The sequence below is a fragment of the Oncorhynchus masou genome, chromosome 28 (assembly GCF_036934945.1).
Source record: "Oncorhynchus masou masou isolate Uvic2021 chromosome 28, UVic_Omas_1.1, whole genome shotgun sequence".
NCBI classification, from domain to species: Eukaryota; Metazoa; Chordata; class Actinopteri; order Salmoniformes; family Salmonidae; genus Oncorhynchus; species Oncorhynchus masou.
The window spans coordinates 42,931,884-42,955,301 of NC_088239.1; the positions used below are offsets into that span (position 1 = coordinate 42,931,884).

The following is a 23,418-nucleotide window of genomic DNA, read 5'->3' on the forward strand; positions in this document are numbered from 1 at the left end:
ATATGCTAAGAGACGTTAAAAAAAACAAAACTTTTTTTTGCAAGAGGTTAAATGATAAGTCACCATGACTAGGCGTGGAATTGCCAGAGAACAGGTCCGCCAAAATTAAACACCACTAGCGAGGACGTAAACGATCAAACTACCCCCGCTCTCACTCGAAACCCTATCCAGGGCCCACTCGATCAAGAAACAAGCCCACGGGCTTTGACTATAGACTCCGATAGAAATGTTGTGACGCACAAGGTAACCCACATCACAACAGCCAATTCTACTCAAACTCCGATAAGTCGATTTGTTTTCACCATGAACACAAATGACCCATCACCCCGTTGCGATCACTCACTCCACTTTGTGAAGAATATGACCAGAAAACAAAACTCAGAGGCCATACCTCAAAACAGTCGGGGAGAACTGCTTAAGCTGTGATGCGCTAATTGATTCAGGCTCGACAATATCGCTCATCTCTCAAACACTGTTCAATGATTTCAAAAAGGTCTGTGAACCCATCCTAAACGTTGGTTAAAAAAAACGGTATGATGCGACACTAAACTTGAGGTTTCACTCAAGACTACCTCGCCTCTCACAATGCGACCCATGCTGAAACTACACTTCCAAGACGTAACGCTTGTTTATCCTGTGTATGTTACCAGCCTCAAAACGGAACACCTGCTACTTGGAACAGACTCGATGGATCATTTGGTCGCACGCTGATGGATTGGAAAAACAACCAATTGTGGTCACAAGTAACCATGCCTGTCTCAACTGACCATACGGTCACCTCCGGACGCTGGACGCAACACAGTCATCCACAAGGAATATCTGTGGACAGGACCCCTTGGGAAACAGGCGTTTCGACACCTCTTGGTGCAGAATGTGACTCAAGCAGATATCACGATATCTCGTCACTATTCTTTTCATGATTGCAAGCCAGCATTCTCCGTGAGTGAGCAACTTCACTCCTTCTTGGAGTCATGCCATACTGTAGCTAAGATTAACTTCCCCTTGTCCTTCAGACACTTCCGCAAGCACCACGGCCGTCTTCAGGAAACAAAGCATCAACCTTCAGAGTCGACTCTGCTTCCGATGATATATTTTCCGCTTTGAGGGGGACTGAAAACCCTTACAATGAAACTAACGGCGTCAGTCCTGCCACTGACCCGACTGGTGAAACACTGTGCAATATCGCTGAAAGATATAAAAGATATAATGAGTAAATTATTACAATCTTGATTAATCTAAAATGGGGTAACAATTAAACATAATTAGTTGATTAGATAAAATAACACTCATCAGATTCAAGTTAAAAGCAAAGTCATGACACCATCAGGCATTATCATAACTTGTATTGTAAAGTTCCTATTAACATTAAATACCATAGTGTCACAGTCTTTATTATTGAACAATTACCATAATCATTACTGTTCTTTGGTCACTAATGGACTCCAACATTTTAAGTGCCTAGAAATGAGTCATTTCTCTCTCTTAACAGTTAGAACCCTGGTTGCTAGGCGATCCCCCTCATTCTGAGATTCTGAAGGAAGGCTCTTGGCCAGGAGCAGAGAGGTGGGCAAAGTCTGAGTCACAGGCTGCTGTCTTCTTAACCAGAAAACATGTATTTTCCTGCTTTCATAACGATAATAATGCTGCCGTATCATAATTATACCCAACAAAATATTAAATGCAACATACAACAATTTCAAAGATGTTACTGAGTTACAGTTCATATAAAGGAAATCAGTCAATTTAAATTAATTCAATAAATCAAATTTTAAATTTGTCACATGCGCCAAATACAACCGGTGTAGACCTTACAGTGAAATGCTTACTTACAAGCCCTTAGCTAACAATGCAGTTAAGAAAAATAAGATAGATACGAGGCTATATACAGGGGGTACCGGTACAGAGTCAATGTGCGTGGGCACTGGTTAGTCGAGGTAATATGTACATGTAGGTGGAGTTATTAAAGTGACTATGCATAGATAATAAAACAGCAGCAGCAGTGTAAAAGAGGGGAGGGAGATGCAAATAGTCTGGGTAAATATTTGATTAGCTGTTCAGGAGTCTTATGGCTTGGGGGTAGAAGCTGTTAAGAAGTCTTTAGGACGTAGACTTGGCACTCCGGTACCACTTGTCGTGTGTTAGCAGAGAGAACAGTCTATGACTAGGGTGGCTGGAGTCTGACAATTTTTAGGGTCTTCCTCTGACACCGCCTGGTATAGAGGTCCTGGATGGCAGGAAGCTGGGCCCCAGTGATGTACTAGGCCTGTAAGAACTACCCTCTGTAGTGCCTTGCGGTCGGAGGCCGAGCAGTTGCTATACTAGGCGGTGATGCAACAAGTCAGGACAGGACGCTCTCAATGGTGCAGCTGTATAACTTTGAGGATCTGAGGACCCATGACAAATCTTTTCAGTCTCCTGAGGGGGAATAGGCTTTGTCGTGCCCTCTTCACGACTGTCTTGGTGTGCTTGGACCATGTTAGTTTGTTGGTGATATGGACACCAAGTAACTTGAAGCTCTCAACCTGCTCCACTACAGCCCCGTCGATGAGAATAGGGGCGTGCTCGAACCTCATTTTCCTGTAGTCCACAATCATCTCCTTTGTCTTGATCACGTTGAGGGAGAAGTTGTTGTTCTGGCACCACACGGTCAGGTCACTGACCTCCTCCCTATAGGCTGTCTCATCGTTGTCGGTGTTAAGGCCTACCACTGCTCTGTCATCGGCAAATCATAATGATGGTGTTGGAGTTGTGCCTGGCCATCAGTCATGAGTAAACAGGGAATACAGGAGGGGACTGAGCACTCACCCCTGAGGGGCCCCGGTGTTGAGGATCAGCATGGTGGATGTGTTGTTACCTACCCTTACCACCTGGGGGCGGCCCATCATGAAGACCAGGATCCAATTGCAGAGGGAGGTGTTTAGTCCCAGGGTCCTTATGGGCACCACTACTGTGGGCACTATGGTGTTGAAAGCTGAGCTGTAGTCAATTAATAGCCTTCTCACATAGGTGTTCCTTTATTCCAGCTGGGAAAGGGCAGTGGAGAGTGCAATAGAGATGACATCATCTGTGGCCCTAATCTATGGATTTAACACGACTTGGGAAGGGTGCAGGCCCAGCCAATCAGTGTGAGTTTCTCCCCACAAAAGGGCTTTATTACACACAGAAATACTCCTCAGTTTCATCAGCTTTCCAGGTGGCTGGTCTCAGACGATGACACAGGTGAAAAAGTCGGATGTGGAGGTCCTGGGCTGGCGTGGTTACACGTTGTCTGCGGATGTGAGGCCGGTTGGACGTACTGCCAAATTCTTTACAACGACGTCGAGGCGGTTTACGGTAGAGAAATTAACATTCAATTCTCTGGCAACAGCTCTGGTGGACATTCCTGCAGTCAACATGCCAATTGCAAGCTCCCTCAAAACTTGAGACATCTGTGGCATTGTGTTGTGTGACAAAACTGCACATTGTAGAGTGGCCCTATTGTCCCCAGCACAGGGTGCACCTGTGTAATGATCATGCTATTTGATCAGCTTCATGACATACCTGTCAGGTGGATGGATTATCATCTTGGCAAAAGAGAAATGCTCACTAACAGGGATGTAAACAACATTCAAGAGAAATATTTTATTTCAGCTCATGAAACACACTTTACAAGTTGTGGTGATATTTTTGTTAGGTACATATAGTTCCAAAAAAAATAGCAGCTGTTTTGATTGCCGTTGCCATGCCAATGGAGACCTTCCATTACTTTGAGTTGGGAGCTCAGTTGGCTGAGGGCAGCATTGATTTAATCCAATATGATCGTTTTACTGCAGATGGCTAAACAGTCAGCTGGAAACACAGATAAAACCTTGTGTTACGGTGAGTGTGTTTTGAACCTCGAGTGTGTTGTGATGAGGACAGAACAGCACAACCAAATTGAAAAAGAGAACACAATACATTGGTGTGTATGCGTGTGTGTTTCTGTTCATGCAAAATAGTCATAGTTCGTGACTGAAGCTCAATCGATATGAACAAGACTCTCTCGCACGCATGGGCGCGCACAGCACAACACACAGCACCCTTGATCAACAGTCACACAACACTCAGCCCAGAGAGAGAAGCGTTCTTTCTTATAAGACGGAGATAACCTCGATATTTTAAGTGTCTCGTTTAGGAGACATCTTAGCAGGAATCGCACGTGTAACAAACGAGCAGCTAGCAACTTTATTGCTAACTATCTAATTCAACAGGCCATTACAAAGTGGGGTGATCTGCTCACAAGATTAACAGAGAGGAGAAGGCTGGCTGCCAGTTAGGAGGTATTTTTGGAACACTTAAGCACCATCTCTTTATTCAGTAGCTTAGCAACAAGTCCTACACACGCACACACCGCTTACCTCAGGCACACAATTACACGATTGAGTTGAACGTGTTGTCGATCAGGATCTATATTATTAGTATTTTTTTTATCGAGTGTCACTTTCTTCAAATGACATGGCGAGGGGTTTTAAATGATTCCACCATCTGTTAATGATGTACGGTAATTGTCTCAAAGGGTTGAGATGTCAATTGAGGCATACTATGAGAAAATATGGTAACTCGTTTACTGTATGCAGTGGTTGTAGAGTATGGCTTCACGGCTCACTCACAGAGTAAAACACAGAGACGTGTGCGGGCACGTAGACCACTACCCCGCCCCACCCGCAACACAAAAGCACGCACACGATTTCCATTTGTTCTGTCGTCACATTACTCTTGTCAATTAGCCAAATCGCACGGTGAGGTGAGAGAGGCTAATAGAATAAAACAACCAGAGGCACCTTTCTCCTCCTCTCCTCCCGAGGAATCACTCTCCTTTATCTCTCTCACTTCAATTAAATCCAGGCGACTGTCTGTTTATTAGTATGTGTTAACATTGGTTAGCCTCCCAGCCAGAGAGAGGTAGGTAGCGCGAGAGAGAGGTAGGTAGCGCGAGAGAGAGGTAGGTAGCGAGAGAGAGAGCGAGCAGCTGCTGAAAAATGAGCTCCTGTATATATTGAGATTTAAATGTTTTTTTTTAGAGTGAAGTACATCGAAAAACTCAAAAGAAAACTGCAAGACTCAATAGAAGACAAAACAAGCAACAAACCAAAAAGACAGGCTTTTGAAAAAGTAACTATTTTTCATAAAATTGTACAGTTATCTTAGCTAGCTGAATTGCTAGCTCAATTGTATACCTGTTGCTAAGCAGTTGCTAGGGACTCTCCTGGAAGAAGCTAGCTAGCTATCAAAGAATAACAAAAAAATATCTAGTTAACAGAAGAAAGGAAGACAAAATAAGGACAAAAAGGACAACAAAGTGAAACAGTCCTCTAAAGAAACAAGAGACCATAATACAAGAAACATTGCTTCTATTGCAACATTGTAGCAAACATCACCAGCGTTGCTATGGAAATTGTTTACCCACCAGACATCCAAACAGAGAAAGCTAAGAAAAGTTTCAAAGGTTTGTTGATGGGACAGAAACATGAATGCCTGTTTGCAGATCTTACCAGTTACAAAACAAGAGCAAATTTAATTTTTAATACCAATCGAGGGAACATATGGAAAAAGGTTATTTGCAACCATTTCCCTTTCTCAAAAAAGAGGGGCATCAGCCAAGGATGTCAGATCAGCATTTTTGAAGAAGCTGACCAGAGCAACACATATCAAACAGTAAACTTATATAATAATGGAACTGTATTGATACAAGGCAATGATTCAAGCCTCCGGGCTTTTGAGAATAGGTTTGCTACCCTAAAAGCAGACGCTGAAATCATTTCAGAAACTGAGGAAAAAGTCAAAGAGGGAGATGGAGAAAAGCAGACCCCAATGGTCTCTGTGACCCAGCAGGAAGCCCTCAATGTCCCTCTACCTACCTCACCTGCAGCAGACAGAGTCAAGGACATGTCAATTTCAATAAGAACACCTGCTATGCAACGTTTCCACAACACTCTCTCTCTAGTCGAAGCAGAGGTCATAGAACTCAGAGAGAACAAGCTTCAAGAGAAGGACACTGTCCAGAAACTCAAAGAAGAAATGAAACCGTTCTGGGAGGAGAGCAGAGCATCCATTGCTAAATTAGAAAGCAGAATGGACAAGCTGAGTCAGACAAATGATGACCTCAGAGACCATCTGAGCACAACAAGAAAGGAGCTAGAACAAAAAGAGAGGTACATTGACACCCTCAACCGGCAGCGAGTCATTGTGTCCTCCGTATCTAGAGAACATGTCCACCAGCTTGGCATAACACAATCAGAACCTGAGACCAGCATGGCCTCCACCACACAGCCTGATGACACTGCACCAGCTTACCGGTCTGCTCCAGCCCAGGTCAACCTACCAGCCTCCCAGTCTGCTCCAGCCCAGGTCAACCTACCAGCCTCCCAGTCTGCTCCAGCCCAGGTCAACTTACCAGCCTCCCAGTCTGCTCCAACCCAGGTCAACTTACCAGCCTCCCAGTCTGCACCAGCCAGAAATCTGGGGCAGTGAGAAGAGTGGCAGAACGGGCACAGGCTATGTTCCCTACAACCAATATAGTTGTGTCCACCCTCCTACCAAGAAAAGACTTACCAGGAAAGTTGATCGACAAAATAAATCAACAGATCACTGTGGACTGTGCCTCACTGCTCAACGTCAGAACGGCTCACCACCCCACTCTGACATGTCAACACTTATATGATAATGTACATCTTGATCAGGACAGTATCAGAACCTTTGCCAAGGACCTAAAAGATGTAACACTTGGCAGGGACCCACACACCCATCACCCCAGCAACAAAGGTCCCCCGCCCCACCTTCTGAAACAACAGTACCTCAACCATCCCGAGGAGAAAAGAGCCAGACACGGCTTATTACAGCACAGCTATACTAGACCAGGCCCAACACAGCACATATTTACCAGACCAGACCTGCCTCAGGACAGCACGACTAGACCCAGCCCATCACAACACAGCTCTACTAGACCCAGCCCATCACAACACAGCTCTACTAGACCCAGCCCATCACAACACAGCTCTGACCACTACTCCAGGGTCGGACAGAACACTGCCCTTCAGGGAAGTAGACCACATGATGCAGTCCACACCTTGTATCAGTCAGATCATCAGCCTACATATGCTGAGGTAACCTCTGGCAGAAGGCCCCTAGAACAATCAGAGATAGGAGAGGTGCACCAACTACTGCAACTAATATGCAGACTACTGAGCTAGACAGTCCCTTTAATTCAAGCGCGCACGCACACACAGGATTGCAGATTGCATTGTACTTATTTTATGTGCAATCTTATTCGATTCTTATTAATTTGTTTACAACTATTCTTAATTTTATTGACACCGGTATTATAATAATAATTCTGTGTGAGTGTATATGTGTATCTGCATGTGTATGTATCTGTATGTATGTATGTATGTATGTATGTATGTATGTATGTATGTATGTATATGTATATGTATGTATGTATGTATGTATATAGTATTTTATTTTAATTTTTTCGATGTACTTTACTCAAACCAGTGAATATCACTTATTATAAATGAGATCATTAACTATCAGCTCTTGGAATATCCAGGGCCTATACTCTTCACATGTTGGTTATAAAACAACAAATCCAGAATTGATTAAAAACATCAAGGGACAGGACATCATAATCCTACTGGAAACATGGTGTCGTGGAGACTCAGTGTCCCTCAGGCTATAGAGAAAGTTTACTACCATCAATCAAACATAAACATGTTAAACGGGGCCGAGACTCAGGTGGAATCATCATTTGGCATAAGCAGGACTTAGCGCTGGATGAAATGAAAAAAAGGTACCACTCACATTTGGCTAAAACTTAACAAAGGTACAATCTATTGTGACAATGATGTATACATATGTGCAGCTTATGCTCCTCCTTCAGATTCATCATATTATGATGATCAGTTTTTTGACAATCTCCAGACAGAAATTATTACATTTCAGGCACAAGGTAAAGTGCTTCTTTGTGGAGATTTCAATGCAAGAACAGGTTCTGAGCCTGACTACATTGATGCGGGAGGTAACCACCACATATTTGGACACCCCTCCTTATACAGTAGCCCTATTATAAATAATAGAAACAGTCCTGACCAAATACTGAACAAAAATGGAAAGGAGTTAGTACATCTCTGTCGAGCCTTAGGCCTGTACATGCTTAATGGTAGAATCAGAGGGGACTCTTTAGGTCAGTTACTTACTGCTCAGCTCTTGGGACAAGTGTAGTCGATTATGCCATCACTGACATTGACCCCTCTTCCATTAGTGCATTCACTGTCAGACCACAGACACCCTTGTCAGATCACAGTCAGATCAACGTGTTTCTGAAGAAATTAACCTGCAATATTCATTAAAAAAAACAGCCCAATAAACTCTACAACATAAACCAATCACACAGATGGGCTCCAAACAGTGCAGAGAGATTCATTGAAACATTGAACTCTATACACTTTTTCAATAACTCACGGTACCAAAACAATAAAGATGGTGTCAATTCAGCTACTCAAAACATCAACTGCATATTCCAAAAAGCAGCATCGAAAGCAAATTTGAGAAAACCAAAGAAATGCAAATTCAGAAGCAAAAATCAAAATGTTTCTGACAAATGGTTTGATAATGAATGTAAAACAATTAGAAAACACCTGAGACAAATGTCAAACAAAAAACATAAGCAGCAAAACAACCCAGAGCTACGATATGAATACTTTGAAACAGTATAAACAAACACTGAAACGCAAGAAATTGAATTATACCAACAGGACACTTGATAAAATTGAAAACGCAATTGACCAAAATCAGTTCTGGGACATGTAGAACAATTTAAGGACAACAAAGCCACAAGACTTAGCAATACAAGATGTAGGAATTTGGAAAACTTATTTTGATAATCTATACAAAAACATCCCACAAAAAGACTTTACAACAGAATCAATTAGAAATTAAAGAAAAATTGAACATCCTTGAATCAGTCATTAAAAACAACCAAAATCCATTAGATTACCCAATAACCCAACAAGAACTAAATGAAAAGCTAAAATCTATTAAATCAAAGAAGGCTTGTGGTCTAGACAACATCAGAAATTAAATGGTGAAAAACAGCACACCTGAGTTGCAAAATGCTGTGCTTAAATTGTTCAACATGGTTTTAACTTCTGGCTGCTTCCCTGATGTCTGGAACCAGGGGCTCATCTCCCCTATCCACAAAAGTGGAGACAAATCAGACCCCAATAATTACAGGGGAATTTGCGTAAACAGTAACTTCGGAAAGATTTTCGGTAGCATTTTGAATTCAAGAATTCAAACCTTTCTTCAAGAAAAAAATGTAATAAGTAAATGTCAAATTGTCTTTCTCCCTAACCATCGCACTACTGACCATATATACACCTTACACACACTAATTAATAAACACGTCCACCAAAAAAAGAGGGCAAAATCTTTGCTTGCTTTATTGACTTTAAAAAAGCATTTGATTTGATTTGGCACGAAGGGCTATTCTACAAAGTGGGCTTGGTGGTAAGGTGTATGACTTAATAAAATGTATGTACACAGAAAACAAGTGTGCAATAAAAATCAAAAACCAAAGAACAGAATTTTTTTCACAATGTCGAGTTGTGAGACAAGGCTGCAGTTTGAGTCCAAATCTTTTCAACATTTATATAAATGAATTAGCAGACATGTTGGACCAATCTCCAGCCCCAGGACTCACACTATTTGACACAGAGGTGAAATACCTGCTATATGCTGATGACTTGGTACTTCTATCACCAACCAAAGAAGGTCTTCAACAGAACATTAATATTCTGGAGCAATATTGCCATAATTGGGCCCTGGCAGTAAATTTCCAAAAAACTAAAATCATGATTTTCCCCCCAAAAAACAGATGTCAGAAACACAAATATAAATTCACCCTGAACAACACCTTAATTGAACACACAAAAAATTACACCTACCTTGGTCTGACCATATCTGCATCGGGAAACTTTAATATGGCAGTGAATGCACTCAAAGAAAAAGCCCGCAGAGCAATGTATGCAATAAAAATGAAATTATTCAAAATCAACATCCCAATTAGAATTTGGACTAAAATATTTGACAGTGTAATCCTACCAATAGCTCTTTATGGAAGTGAGGTTTGGGGGCCACTCAATAAACTGGACTTTAAAATGTGGGACAAACATCCAATTGAAGCCCTACATGCAGAATTCTGTCGGAAAATCCTACAAGTCCAGAGAAATACACCAACTAATGCATGTAGGGCAGAATTGGGCCGTTTTCCAGTAATAATGAAAATACAGAAAAGATCATTCAAATTTTGGCTACATCTGAATTCAAGTCTGCAATTTAAATCACTTCAAACCCAAGAGCTGAGCCCAGAAACGAGCCCTCTCAGTCAGCTGGTGTTGGACCTCACCAACCAAGCTGACACCAGCACCGCTTCAAAAGAAAGAATTCCAATAAGCAAAATCATGAACCAATCAAAGGAATCATATTTACAACATTGGAAAAATTAAACAAAATCCCAAAGCCGACTTAATTGCTATCTGACCCTAAACAGAGAATATGAATTGGCGGATTATCTCTACTCTGTCAGAGATACGAAGCAGAGACAGATCCTTACCAAGTACAGGCTGAGTGACCACCGATTGGCAATAGAAACCGGCAGACATAAAAAGACATGGCTACCCAAAGAGGAGCGTGTATGTGGTCACTGCATGACAGGGGAGGTAGAAACAGAGATGCACTTTCTCCTTTACTGTGATAAATATTCCTCACAAAGAGATTCATTATTCACAGAAATGACTACACATATTCCAAATTTTTACAAATTGAACCCAGAGGAAAAACTAAGAATACTCAATGGCTCCTCTTGCAGCCAAATATGTATTTTCCTGCCATAGCCTGAGGGACACTGAATAATAACATCTGCATAGTAAGCAGTAAATTACTTATTATTGTTATTACTATTACTATTTATCATTCCAAATGTGAGTGGTAATGGTAGTGATAACAGTTTAGTGATGGTAGTAGTAGTTGTAGTAATGATGATTGTAGTTGTAGTACTGATATAAAGGAGAAGATGACCGTTATTTAGTTATAAGTTAGTTATAGTTTCATTTTTCATAATTTGATTTTATATTTATTACATTTCTACTATTGACTGTTACCATTTTATTGTTATTATTTTTGTATTATTATTTACTACCATTTTATATTTGCTATCATTTATAATTGTGTTACAATGTATATTGTATACATTGTTGCTTTGGCAATATTGACACAATGTTTTTCATGCCAATAAAGCAGCTTGAATTTGAATTTGAGAGAGCGAGAGAGGTAGCGAGAGAGAGAGAGAGGTAGTGAGAGAGAGAGAGAGAGGTAGCGAGAGAGAGAGAGAGGTAGCGAGAGAGAGAGAAAGGTGTAGAGAGAGAGCAAGAGAGGTAGCAAGAGAGAGGTAGCGAGAAACAGAGAGAGGTAGAAAGAGAAAGAGAGGTAGCGAGAAAGAGAGCGAGAAAGAAAAGTAGCGAGAAAGAGAGAGAGCGAGAGGTAGCGAGAAAGAAAAGTAGCGAGAAAGAGAGAGAGCGAGAAAGAGAGGTAGCGAGAGAGAGAGGTAGCGAGAGAGAGAGGTAGCGAGAGAGAGAGGGGTAGCGAGAGAGAGAGAGAGAGACATAGGTAGCGAGAGAGGTAGAGCGAGGTAGAGGTAAAGAGAGAGGTAAAGAGAGAGGTAAAGAGAGAGAGGTAAAGAGAGAGAGGTAGACTGCAGAAAATGTAGAGGAGGAGGGAGGGAAAAGGGGTGTGGTGAGAAAAGAGCTGGAGAAGAAAGAGACCAGGCAGTCAGGAAGTGGATAAGAGGGGGAGTAATGACTTGTGGTGACCAAGCAATACCTTGTGGAAGGGGTCTGTCCTCATGTTGCGAGAGGCCAGAGGCTCATCAAAGGGGAACACTACAGAGTAGTTCTTAGCATAGGACTCATGACTCCTCTCTCTGATCCACTTATTGTTGTCTGTCAGGGAGTGGTGGAACCGCCTGTTGAGGAGAACGAGAGCTTTGACAACCATCTCTCTGCGTGTGTGTGTGTGTGTGTGTGTGGTGTGTGGGTCCATACCTGATGTCATAGCCGTACATGTCCTTCTCAGGACGTCCATGGATGATCCAGTGGGCTAGCTCCCTGCCACAGCCTCCTCCCAGCATCATACCTGCAACACACATACAGATAGAGAGATCAGTATCACAGACACTTAGAGACAGCTTGATAGGTTGCCTTCCATCTCCCACTATATCCTCTCCCATGTCTGGTATCACACACACACACACACACACACACGTCATAGATGTAACGTCAAAAAAGGGCCAGGTGACAGGGAAGGAGGTAGAGGATCACTCAACACAGACATCAGAAATGGGAATAGGTGGAGAAGGAAGGAGAGAGAATGGTGTAGATTAGAACATGGGGTGAGATGTGGCAAAGGGGGAGAGAGAGAGAGCAAGTGACCGAGAGAGAGGGGCTGTGTGTGTGGCACGGCAGTCTAGCTAGCTGGCCCTGCTAGCAGTGTCTCTGAAGGACGTTTTGCATGTTAGCAGACAGACAAGACAGATGAGACTGCCTCAGCGAAACACTCATTAAAATGGGCCCGGCAACACAGCCTCGCTAATTAACTAACGCCATCATCCTGCCCACCTGCGTCGCCTGTCCAACTCAAACCCTCACCTGTCCCCCTCCGACAGATCTGGGACCCCCTGCAGAACCAAACAGGGCCGGAGGAGGAGGGGTAGATGACACTTAACGGGGGTGAGTTTCCAGAGTACTTTGTAGCTAATGTGGTCCTTTATGCCTCAACACTCATAGAACAGCAAAATACTACGTACTACTTCAAGTAGTTTATTGTAAACTCTGTACTTTAATATTTCTATTTCTGGCAACTTTTACTCCACCACATTCCTAAAGAAAATATTGTACTTTTTTACCCCATACATTTTCCCTGACACCCAAAATGATGTTACATTTCTAATGCTTAGATGAACAGGAAAATGGTCCAATTCACACACTTAACAAGACATCACTGGTCATCCCGACTGCCTCTGATCTGGCAGACTCACGAAACACACATGCTTTGTTTTTAAATTAAGTGTTGGAGTTAAAGCCTCTGAAGAAAATTGTGCTGTCTGTTTTGCCTAATAAGGAATTTGAAATGATTTATACTTTCTCTTTTGATAAAGTACATTAACAATTATATTTACTTTTGATACTTAAATACATCTAAAAACCTAATAATTTTACTCAGGTAGTATTTTACTGGGTGACGTTAACGTTTACTTGAGTCATTTTCTATTAATGCATCTTTACTTTTACTCAAGTATGACAATTGGCTACTTTTCCCACCATTGCTGTTGACTAACTCTTAAGAAAGCTGGAGAGGTATGGGTTGGGTAAAGTAACCTGGCAGCTCTCAGAGAGTGTTTGGTGCTGCCTCTGAAATTCTCCATATACACCCAAGGGGGGCCAAACGGATTTACTCGAGTTAGAAGCAGCGGCATAGCTTTGTTTGTTACTAGTTTATATTGGTGCGAGGGTGGCATGGCATGACCGAAAGGTGCCAACGAGGTCCGCACAGCCTTCTGCTTTAGCACAAAGAGAGGGAGGGAGGGGACCGAAAGCGAGCGACAGGGTCTGACTGTTCTCGGTTCTCCTTTCAAAGGAGCATCTGAATCAGAGAGGAGAAGAGAGAGAGAGAGAGAGAGAAGTTTTGATTACAGGCTCAAAATGGCCATAAACAAAGAACTTTATTCTAAAACTCGTCAGTCTATTCTTGTTCTGAGAAATGAAGGCTATTCCATGCAAGAAATTGTCAAGAAACTAAAGAGCTCGTTCAACGCTGTGTGCTACTCCCTACACAGAACAGCGCAAACTGGCTCTAACCAGGATAGAAAGGAGTGGGAGGCCCCGGTGCACAACTGAGCAAGAGGACAAGCACATTAGTGTCTAGTTTGAGAAACAGACGCCTCACAAGTCCTCAACTGGTGGCTTCATTAAATAGTACCCGCAAAACACCAGTCTCAACGTCAACAGTAAAGCGGCGACTCAGGGATGCTGGCCTTCTAGGCAGAGTTCCTCTGTCCAGTGTCTCTATTCTTTTTCCCCATCTTAAGATTAATTTTTTATTGGCCAGTCTGAGATATGGCTATTTCTTTGCAACTCTGCCTAGAAGGCCAGCGTCCCGGAGTCGCCTCTTCACTGTTGACGTTGAGACTGGTGTTTCGCTTCACCCTCCCAACCATGAGAAGTGAAACTGCAACGATTTCGGTGTGTCATCTACCGTCTACTCCAGTCTACTTCTCTTCCTCTATCTCCTTTCCTTCACCTGCCCCGATCTACATAGACAGGACGTTTTCTTTCCCGTCTGGCTGTCATGATGCTTTGTCATTAGAGATCAGTGCAGATGAGAGAGGAAAGGTGAAACCCAATCAGAATTATTGACCCAAACTCATTGGTCATCTATAAAGAGAAATTGAGGGGATGGGGGGGCAGAACTAGTGACCTGGCCTTGGGGACACACAGACAGTGACCCAATCCCAAATCATCCCCTGAAAACACTTGTGGAAATCTGAGAGGATTGGATTGGTATAGGCAACATGGGGGAAACCAGCCTATCAGAGGGCAATGTGGAGCTACTACCAGATTGATTGCACCTGAACTCCACGAGTGCAGAGGGTGCAGGGTTTAGGGGATGATTTGCGATTGGGCCACCACTGGTAGGGAGGGGAAAGGGGGAAGGTGACACAGAGAAGAGAGAAGAGAAGAGAGGGGAAGATCGCCTAGTGGTTAAGGGCAGGTTCAAATCCCTGAGCCGACTGGGTGAAATATCTGTCAATATCTGTCAATGTGCCCTTCAGCAACGCACTTAACTCTAATTGCTCATGTAAGTTGTTCTGGATAAAAGTGTCTACAAAATGACAACAAAAAATGAGTGGGGGAAGGTAAAATGGAGAACAGAGGAGAGGGGGAAGGTGACACAGCTACAGCCGGTTGCGGGGGGAGAAGAGGAAGGTGACACATGGAGGGTAATGGGTGCAGGAGTGACCCAGCGTTGGGGACGTATTCAGGGACAGCCACATCAGCACAACACTAGGAGGACAGAGCACGAGAACCACTCTACGCCACGGTCATCTGCTGCCTCCGGGGTCAGCGTCTTTCACACCGCTCGCTACGCTCTGTCTTTTGTTCTCTCCCTTCTCAATCTATTTCTGTCCCCGCCAGTCTATTTCTCTGTCCCACTCAGTCTTTCTCCTCCCCACTTCCATCTCCCCCCTCTTTAAAAGGCTCCTGGTAAAAGGAAGGCTATTGTGTGAGTGACTGAGTGAGTGAGTTGTATAGAAATATATGAATCCCCAGCTGAGCCAGCGGGCAAAAAGGCCATTTGTGCGTTCCAAATGGCACCCAATTCCCTAAGGGCCCTGGTCAAAAGTAGTGCACTATAAAGGGAATACAGTGCCATTTGGGACACATGCTATGTGTTAAGTGTGCAAATGATTCAGACACAGCCAGAGCAGTACTGTGTGTGTGTGTGTGTGTGTGTGTGTGTGTGTGTGTGTGTGTGTGTGTGTGTGTGTGTGTGTGTGTGTGTGTGTGTGTGTGTGTGTGTGTGTGAGAAGGAGGGTGAGGAGTGGGACGCAAGGGAGAGGCATGACATTTTTTGCATTACCTCAGAGAAAGCGAGAGAGGAGAGGGAGAGAAACAGAACAGAGCAGAACAGAGCAGGCAGCAGCACTGAGAACGTAGCTGGTGGTGGAAGTACCTGATCTGCCATAAACAGGGTTCGTTTAACCTCCCATGATGCACTGATATGTGAGGGTGTGGGGGGGGGGGGGGGTGGACTAATGACGTGTGACAGGAGTGCCCGTGTGTGTGTGTGTGTGGTCTCTCTGGACTCCGTGGGGTGTGGAGTTTAACACCTATCGGTGTGGTGCAGCGAGGCAGGCCTCTCCTCACTCATCCCTGCACTCTGTCCTATGTCTCTACACACCACTGTAACCACAGCGGCCTTATGATAACCATTGATGGAGAGTGTGTGTGTGTGTGTGTGTGTGTGTACACGCAGTTTGGGTTCACTATAGGTTAGTCTGTTTTGGCGTGTTAGCTGGCAAGCATATGGTGGTTCCATGAAGGTTTAAACAGCTGTAACCTACATCCATGACATGTGCATCCCATATACCCACCAACATCCACTCCTCCCTCTGACCATGTGCATCCCATATACCCACCAACATCCACTCCTCCCTCTGACAATGTACATCCCATATACCCACCAACATCCACTCTTCCCTCTGACCATGTACATCCCATATACCCACCAACATCCACTCCTCCCTCTGACCATGTGCATCCCATATACCCACCAACATCCACTCCTCCCTCTGACCATGTACATCCCATATACCCACCAACATCCACTCCTCCCTCTGACCATGTACATCCAGCCCCTGTGTCTGTGAGTGTCCTGGGGTTTTGGGTTAAAAGCAAAAAGACACATTTCCGTGGACTGTACGGAAATAGAGGAATATTTTTTGGGTTCCTCCAATACTCACATGCACTATGTATGTATGTTTATATCTCTGTAAAATGTATGTATGTATGTTTATGTATCTATCTGTAAAATGTATGTATGTATGTATGTATGTATGTATGTATGTATGTATGTATGTATGTACATTAGAGTCAATTAAATGTATGTATGTATGTATGTATGTATGTATGTATGTATGTATGTATGTATGTATGTATGTATGTATGTATGTATGTATAGTATGCATGTACAATGTATGTATGTATGTATGTACAGTATGTGTATGTATGTATGTATGTATGTATGTATGTATGCATGCATGTATAAATAACATTACAGTCACTCACCTGCACTGTTGAACCCGCAGCCCAGGAAGAATCCCCTGACCTCTGGAGCCTCACCCATCAGGGGCTTGTGGTCCGCTGTAAATGATTCTGGGTAAAAAAGATACACGTAGTGTTAAGGGAACATTCCATCCATTCTGAACCACCATCAGAGCCATGTACAGTACAGAGATGTATATATAGTACCAGTCAAACATTTGGACACACCTACTCATTCAACGGGTTTTCTTTATTTTTACTATTTTCTTCATTGTAGAATAATAGCAAAGACACCAACACCATGAAATAACACATATATAATCATGTAGTAACTAAAAAGGTTAAAATAATCCAAATATATTTTAGATTCTTCAAAGTAGCCACCCTTTGCCTTGATGACAGCTTTGCAAACTCTTGGCATTCTCGCAAACAGTTTCATGAGGAATGCTTTTCCAACAGTCTTGAAGGAGTTCCCACATATGCTGAGCACTTGTTGGCTGCTTTTCCTTCACTCTGCGGTCCAACTCATCCAAAACCATCTCAATTGGGTTGAGGTTGGGTGATGGTGGAGGTCAGGTCATCAGATGCAGCACTCCATCACTCTCCTTCTTGGTCAAATAGCCCTTAACAGCCTGGAGGTGTGTTGGGTCATTGTCCTGTTGAAAAACAAATTATCGTCACACTGAACGCAAACCAAATGGGATGGCGTATCGCTGCAGAATGTTGCGGTAGCTATGGTGGTTAAGTGTGCCTTGAATTCACCATCACACCTCCTCCTCCATGCTTCACGGTGGGAACCACACATGCAGAGCTTATCCGTTCACCTACTCTGCGTCTCACAAAGACACAGTGGTTGGAACCAAAAATCTCAAATTTGGACTCCACCGGTCAAATGTCCATTGCGCGTGTTTCTTGGCCCAAGCAAATCTCTTCTTTTTATTGGTGTCCTTTGGTAGTGGTTTCTTTGCAGCAATTCGACCATGAAGGCCTGATTCACGCAGTCTACTCTGAATAGTTGATGTTGAGAGGTTTCTGTTACTTGAACTCTGTGAAACATTTATTTGAGCTGCAATTTCTGAGGCTGGTAACTCTAATGAACTTATCCTCTGCAGCAGAGGTAACTCTGGTTCTTCCTTTCCTATGGCGGTCCTCAGAGACAGTTTCATCATAGTGCTTGATGGTTTTTGCGACTGCACTTGAAGAAACTTTCAAAGTTCTTGACATTTTCCAATTGACTGACCTTCATGTCTTAAAGTGATGGACGGTCGTTTCTCTTTGCTTATTTGATCTGTTCTTGCCAAAATATGGACTTGGTCTTTTACCAAATCTTCACTATTATTCCCCTGTAGAAAAAAAGTCAAAATAAAGAAAAACCCTGGAATGAGTACAGTAGGTGTCCAAACTTTTGACTGGTACTGTATGGCTCAGGTCACCACAGTGTGAATATCTACAGTCTCCAGAGTCTAATCCAATCACAATGCGGAGGAGAAGGTATTTGTCCATCTAATTACAAAGAACTATTACCACCCCCACAAACATGTCTTCTCCACTCTCAGCTAGTAGAGCCGAACGCTACTCTACTACGACCACCATCTTACCACACAAGTGAGGGATCAAATCAAAAGTGAGCGTGGGGGAGAGAGAGAGAGAACGTTAAGAGGGTAAGGAAAGAGAGACGGGAGATCGGAATACACCTTTGCCATTATTACACACGGGGGGATAAGTAATGAAGTACGAGAGCACACAGAGCTCTCCTCTCCAATAAGTAGGGAGTCTCCCAGAAACAGAACAAGGCAGAATAGCGTCGCAGCTTATGCACAGCTCCTCAAACTAAAAAAGGTACCTTTACCAAAAATCAGTGACTTTCCCACTCATTGCACTACTAGTCCTTTTTGGGCTTCCCACAAGGTCAGATTTCACTTGGACCCCTTAAGAAAAAAATAAACACGTATGCCTGTTGTAAAATCAAGTCTGGAGGTAGATGTCATATCTACACTGGCCTCTCTAGGGAGACGTGTAAGTGCCTATAAAAGGCATTCATTCGCCACTAACAAACAAAAACACAGTTGAGATAACAGGCTTGTGTTTGTTTTGTGGTGGCGAGGTACACGACCCTCTCGCTGGGGAGTTAGCAGCCACACCGCCTTAAAAACACAACATACATTTTGTATTTTGGACATGCATTAGGAGGCTCGTAGAAAACACACGCGCACTACACACAAGCTCATTAAAAGGGCACACGCACACACAAGCTCATCAGTTATTCTAAAAAGTCAGAGGTCCACAAGGAGCGCACATGAACACAGACATGCACTGAGGAAGTGTATGTTTAAACGTTAAAAACATTTAAAGGGCTACTTTGGGATTTTGACAATGGAGGCCCTTTAATTATCTACTTCCCCAGAGTCAGATGAACTCGTGGATACCATTTTAAAATGTCTGTGTCCAGCACAAAAGGAATTGAGGTCGTTTCGCAAAAACCAATGCTAACTAGCATTAGCGCAATGGCGAAGTCTACGGGTATCTGCAGGCATCCTCTCATCATGTCCATTTCCAGTGAGTCAGGACCAGACAGATGACCGTTAACAAACCAGCATGATTCTAACAGACGCTAATTAAACACTGGTTGCCATCGATTAAAATCCAACCACTGACAGAAATACAGACGGATGGAGCGAAAGAGACAAGCAGACAGACCATCCAGACAACACGTGAGCTTAAGTGTGAGTGCGCATGCCCGGAGACCCCGTCTACCACTAGAGTGAGACCACCAGACAGTCGTCAGTCTCTTACCAGTCTGTCACCTCTCTTCCCAAGAGAGAAAGTCACAACGGTTCACACCTGTCAGCTCTTATATCAGACAGCATTCCCTGGAGTCACATCGACTCAAGCCTCTCACAGGCTTGGAGCAGTCATATCCTCCAGTCTCAGAGAAACCAACCTCGATCAGTTCAGGTACCGTCTGCCCCAAGTCACCAGACTACGGTAAATGGTCAACACTGATCCAAATGAGAGGCCACATAGATGAGGAATAGAAATATGACAAAGGGGGACTATTGGGGTTGGCTGCCACAGCACAGAATGGACGCAGACAAATCATTAAAAACTGTAGAGGGGGATTAAATGATATAAAGATATTTTCCACATCTCTCCATCTGTGAAGGACTATATATCAATACTCATTTAATGTCTGTCAGTGTTGGTAATTGTGTGTGAAAGAATGTTGTACAGCAAAGATGTGTGTTTTAGGAGTGTCTGAATTGTTATACAGTGCCTTCAGATATGCACATTTTGTTGTGTAACAGCCGGAATTAAATGCATTCAATTGTAGTTTTTGTTCAAATTTATTGAAAATGAAATGCAAAAATCTTGCCCCTGAGAAAATACATATTATAATCACCTTTGCAGTGATTACAGCTGTGAGTCTGTCTGGGTAAGTCTAAGAGCTTTGCACATCTGGACTGTAAAACATTTGCACATGATTATTTGTTTAGTCTATCGAGCGCTGTCAACTTAGTTGTTATTGCTAGATAGTTACTTTCATGTCTTGCCATAGACTTCAGCCGATTTTAGTCTAAACTTTATCTAGGTCACTCGGTAACATTCAATGTCGTCTTGGTAAGTAACTCCAGTGTATACAGCGCATTCGGAAAGTATTTAAACCCCTTCACTTTTTCCAAATTTTGTTAGGGTACAGCCTTCTTCTAAAATTGATTAAATTGTTTCCCCACACTTCATCAATCTAGACAACACCCCATAAGAATTTTTTGCAAATGCATTAAAACATTTAAACAATGGAAATATCACATTTACATAAGTATTCAGACCCTTTACTCAGTACTTTGTTGAAGCACCTTTGGCAGCAATTACAGCCTCAAATATTTTTGGGTATGACGCTACAAGATTGGCACACCTGTATTTGGGGAGTTTCTCCCATTCTTCTCTGCAGATCCTCTCAAGCACAGTTATTTTCAGGTCTCTCCAGGAGATGTCCGGGCTCAAGTCCGGGCTCTGGTGGGGCCACTCAAGGACATTCAAAGACTTGTCCCAAAGCCACTCCTGCATTGTCTTGGCTGTGTGTGGTAACCTCCCTGACCAAAGCCCTTCTCCCCCGATTGCAGTTTGGCCAAGCAGCCAGCTCTAGGAAGAGTCTTGGTGGTTCCAAACCTCTTCCATTTAAGAATGGAGGCCACTGTGTTCTTGAGGACCTTCAATGCCGCAGACACTTTTTGGTACCTTTCCCCAGATCTGTGCCTCGACACAATCCTGTCTCGGAGCTCTACGGACAATTCCATCAACCTCATGGCTTGGTTTTTGCTCTGACATGCACTGTCAACTGTGGGACCTTATATGGACAGGTGTGTGCCTTTCCAAATCATGTACAATCAATTGAATTTACCACAGGTGGACTCCAATCAAGTTGTAGAAACATCTCAAGGATGATCAAAGTAAACAGCATGCATCTGAGCTCAATTTTGAGTCTCATTGCAAAGGGTCTGAATACGTATGTAAATAAGGTACTTGCTTTTTGTTTGTTTTTTATATGAAAACATTTCTAAAAACCTGTTTTCACTTTGTCATTATGGGGTACTGAGTGTAGATTGACGAGGAAAATAATTTATTTAAATCCACAAGAAAAAGGCTGTAACGTAACAAAATGTGGAAAAGTGAAGGGGTCTGAACACTTTTAGAATTAACTGTATTTGGCTTTGTGTTTTAGGTTATTGTCCTGCTGAAAGGTGAATTTGTCTCCCAGTGTCTGTTTTACAGTGAAATCCCTGAGCGGTTTCCTTCCTCTCCGGCAACTGAGTTAGGAAGGACACCTGTATCTTTGTAGTGACTGGGTGCATTGATAAACCAACCAAAGTGTAATTATTAACTTCATCATTGTCATGACTCTCCCTCCTACACCCAGGTCCTGTTATCTCAGGTCATAAATTCCTGGAGGAGACTCTCTCCCCATGGCCATGCAGAAAGAGACAGAGAGAACAAAGGATTTCACATGGCGAACTCCTAAATGATCTGGCATCATGGAACAATCCTTTTCTACTGTTATGAATAAAAAACCCACCTGAAGAAATCCTCTTAACTTCTTGATACTACCCATCCCGTATCCGGGATCGTGAATACAGCCTCAGGCTCATTACCATAACGCAACGTTAACAATTTCTGAAAATCGCAAATGAAATTAAACTAATATGCCTGCTCTCAAGCTTAGCCTTTTCTTAACAACACTGTCATCTCAGATTTTCAAAATATGCTTTTGAACCATAGCAAATCAAGCATTTGTGTAAGAGTATGCTAAGCTAGCTTAGCATTTTGCGTAGCATTTAGCACGCAACATTTTCACAAAAACCAGATAACCAAATAAATAAAATCATTTACCTTTGAAGAACTTCGGATGTTTTCAATGAGGAGACTCTCAGTTACATAGCAAATGTTCAATTTTTCCTGAAAGAATCTTTGTGTAGGAGAAATCGCTCCGTTTTGTATATCACATTTGGCTACCGAAACGAACCGAAAATTCAGTCACCAAAATGTCAAACTTTTTCCAAATTAACTCCATAATATCGACCGAAACATGGCAAACGTTGTTTAGAATCAGTCCTCAAGGTGTTTTTTCACATATCTCTTCATTGATATGCCGTTCGTGGAAGCCTGCTTTCGTCTCAGAATCCCATGGAAAAATACCAGCAGCTGAAAATGACGCACCAATTTCGACGGAGGACACCGGGCGGACACCTGGCAAATGTAGTCTCTTATGGTCAATCTTCCAATGATATGCCTACAAATACGTCACAATGCTGCAGACACCTTGGGGAAACGATAGATAGGGCAGGCTCATTCCTGTCGCATTCACAGCCATATAAGGAGACAATGAAAAACAGAGCCTCAAAAATCCTGCTCATTTCCTGGTTGCAGTTTCATCTTGGTTTTGCCTGTAGCTCCTGTTCTGGGGCACTCACAGACAATATCTTTGCAGTTCTGGAAACTTCAGAGTGTTTTCAATTTTATGCATAGTCGAGCATCTTTTTGTGACAAAATATCTTGTTTAAAACGGGAACGTTTTTCATCCAAAAATGAAATACTGCCCCCAGTTTCAAGAGGTTAAGACCACGTGTACCTCGATGGACACAGAGGGGGCGCAGGTTGAGTTCAGAACACAAAAACCTCAGTAAAAGCTAAGGTTGGAATGGTTGTGGAATTCCTAACCATACCACGTGGCGCATTGGCTACAGGGCGGGAAACAGTTCAACTCTGAGACGATCGATCCCGACAGAATAAGAGCAAATCTTAGATACTAATTATTAGTCTGCAGCTAGAAATTATGTCAACCTGGGATGCAAAGACAGACAACATCTACACTATAAGAACATTTCTGAATGGTACTCTGAAGTATCCATTCTAACAACGAAAGACTTCAGGGAAGCAGAGAGAGAGAGAGAGAGAGAGAGACGATGATGAACTGACTCTCCAACAGGACGGACCATCCCAACAGAGATCACGATGACACACTAGGCGA

The 23,418-nt window shown here is 43.0% G+C and overlaps 1 protein-coding gene across 1 annotated transcript in view; it reads right to left on the reverse strand.

Moving 5' to 3' along the window:
- The window catches only part of sardh (sarcosine dehydrogenase), a 108,659-nt gene that overhangs the window by 48,005 nt on the left and 37,236 nt on the right, over positions 1-23,418 (reverse strand). The window contains exons 10-12 of the mRNA XM_064942086.1: positions 16,920-17,006; positions 12,117-12,207; positions 11,896-12,037 (exon numbers count right to left, since the gene is read on the reverse strand). Coding sequence (XP_064798158.1) covers positions 11,896-12,037; positions 12,117-12,207; positions 16,920-17,006 — 320 coding nt within the window. The remainder of the gene's footprint in view (positions 1-11,895; positions 12,038-12,116; positions 12,208-16,919; positions 17,007-23,418) is intronic.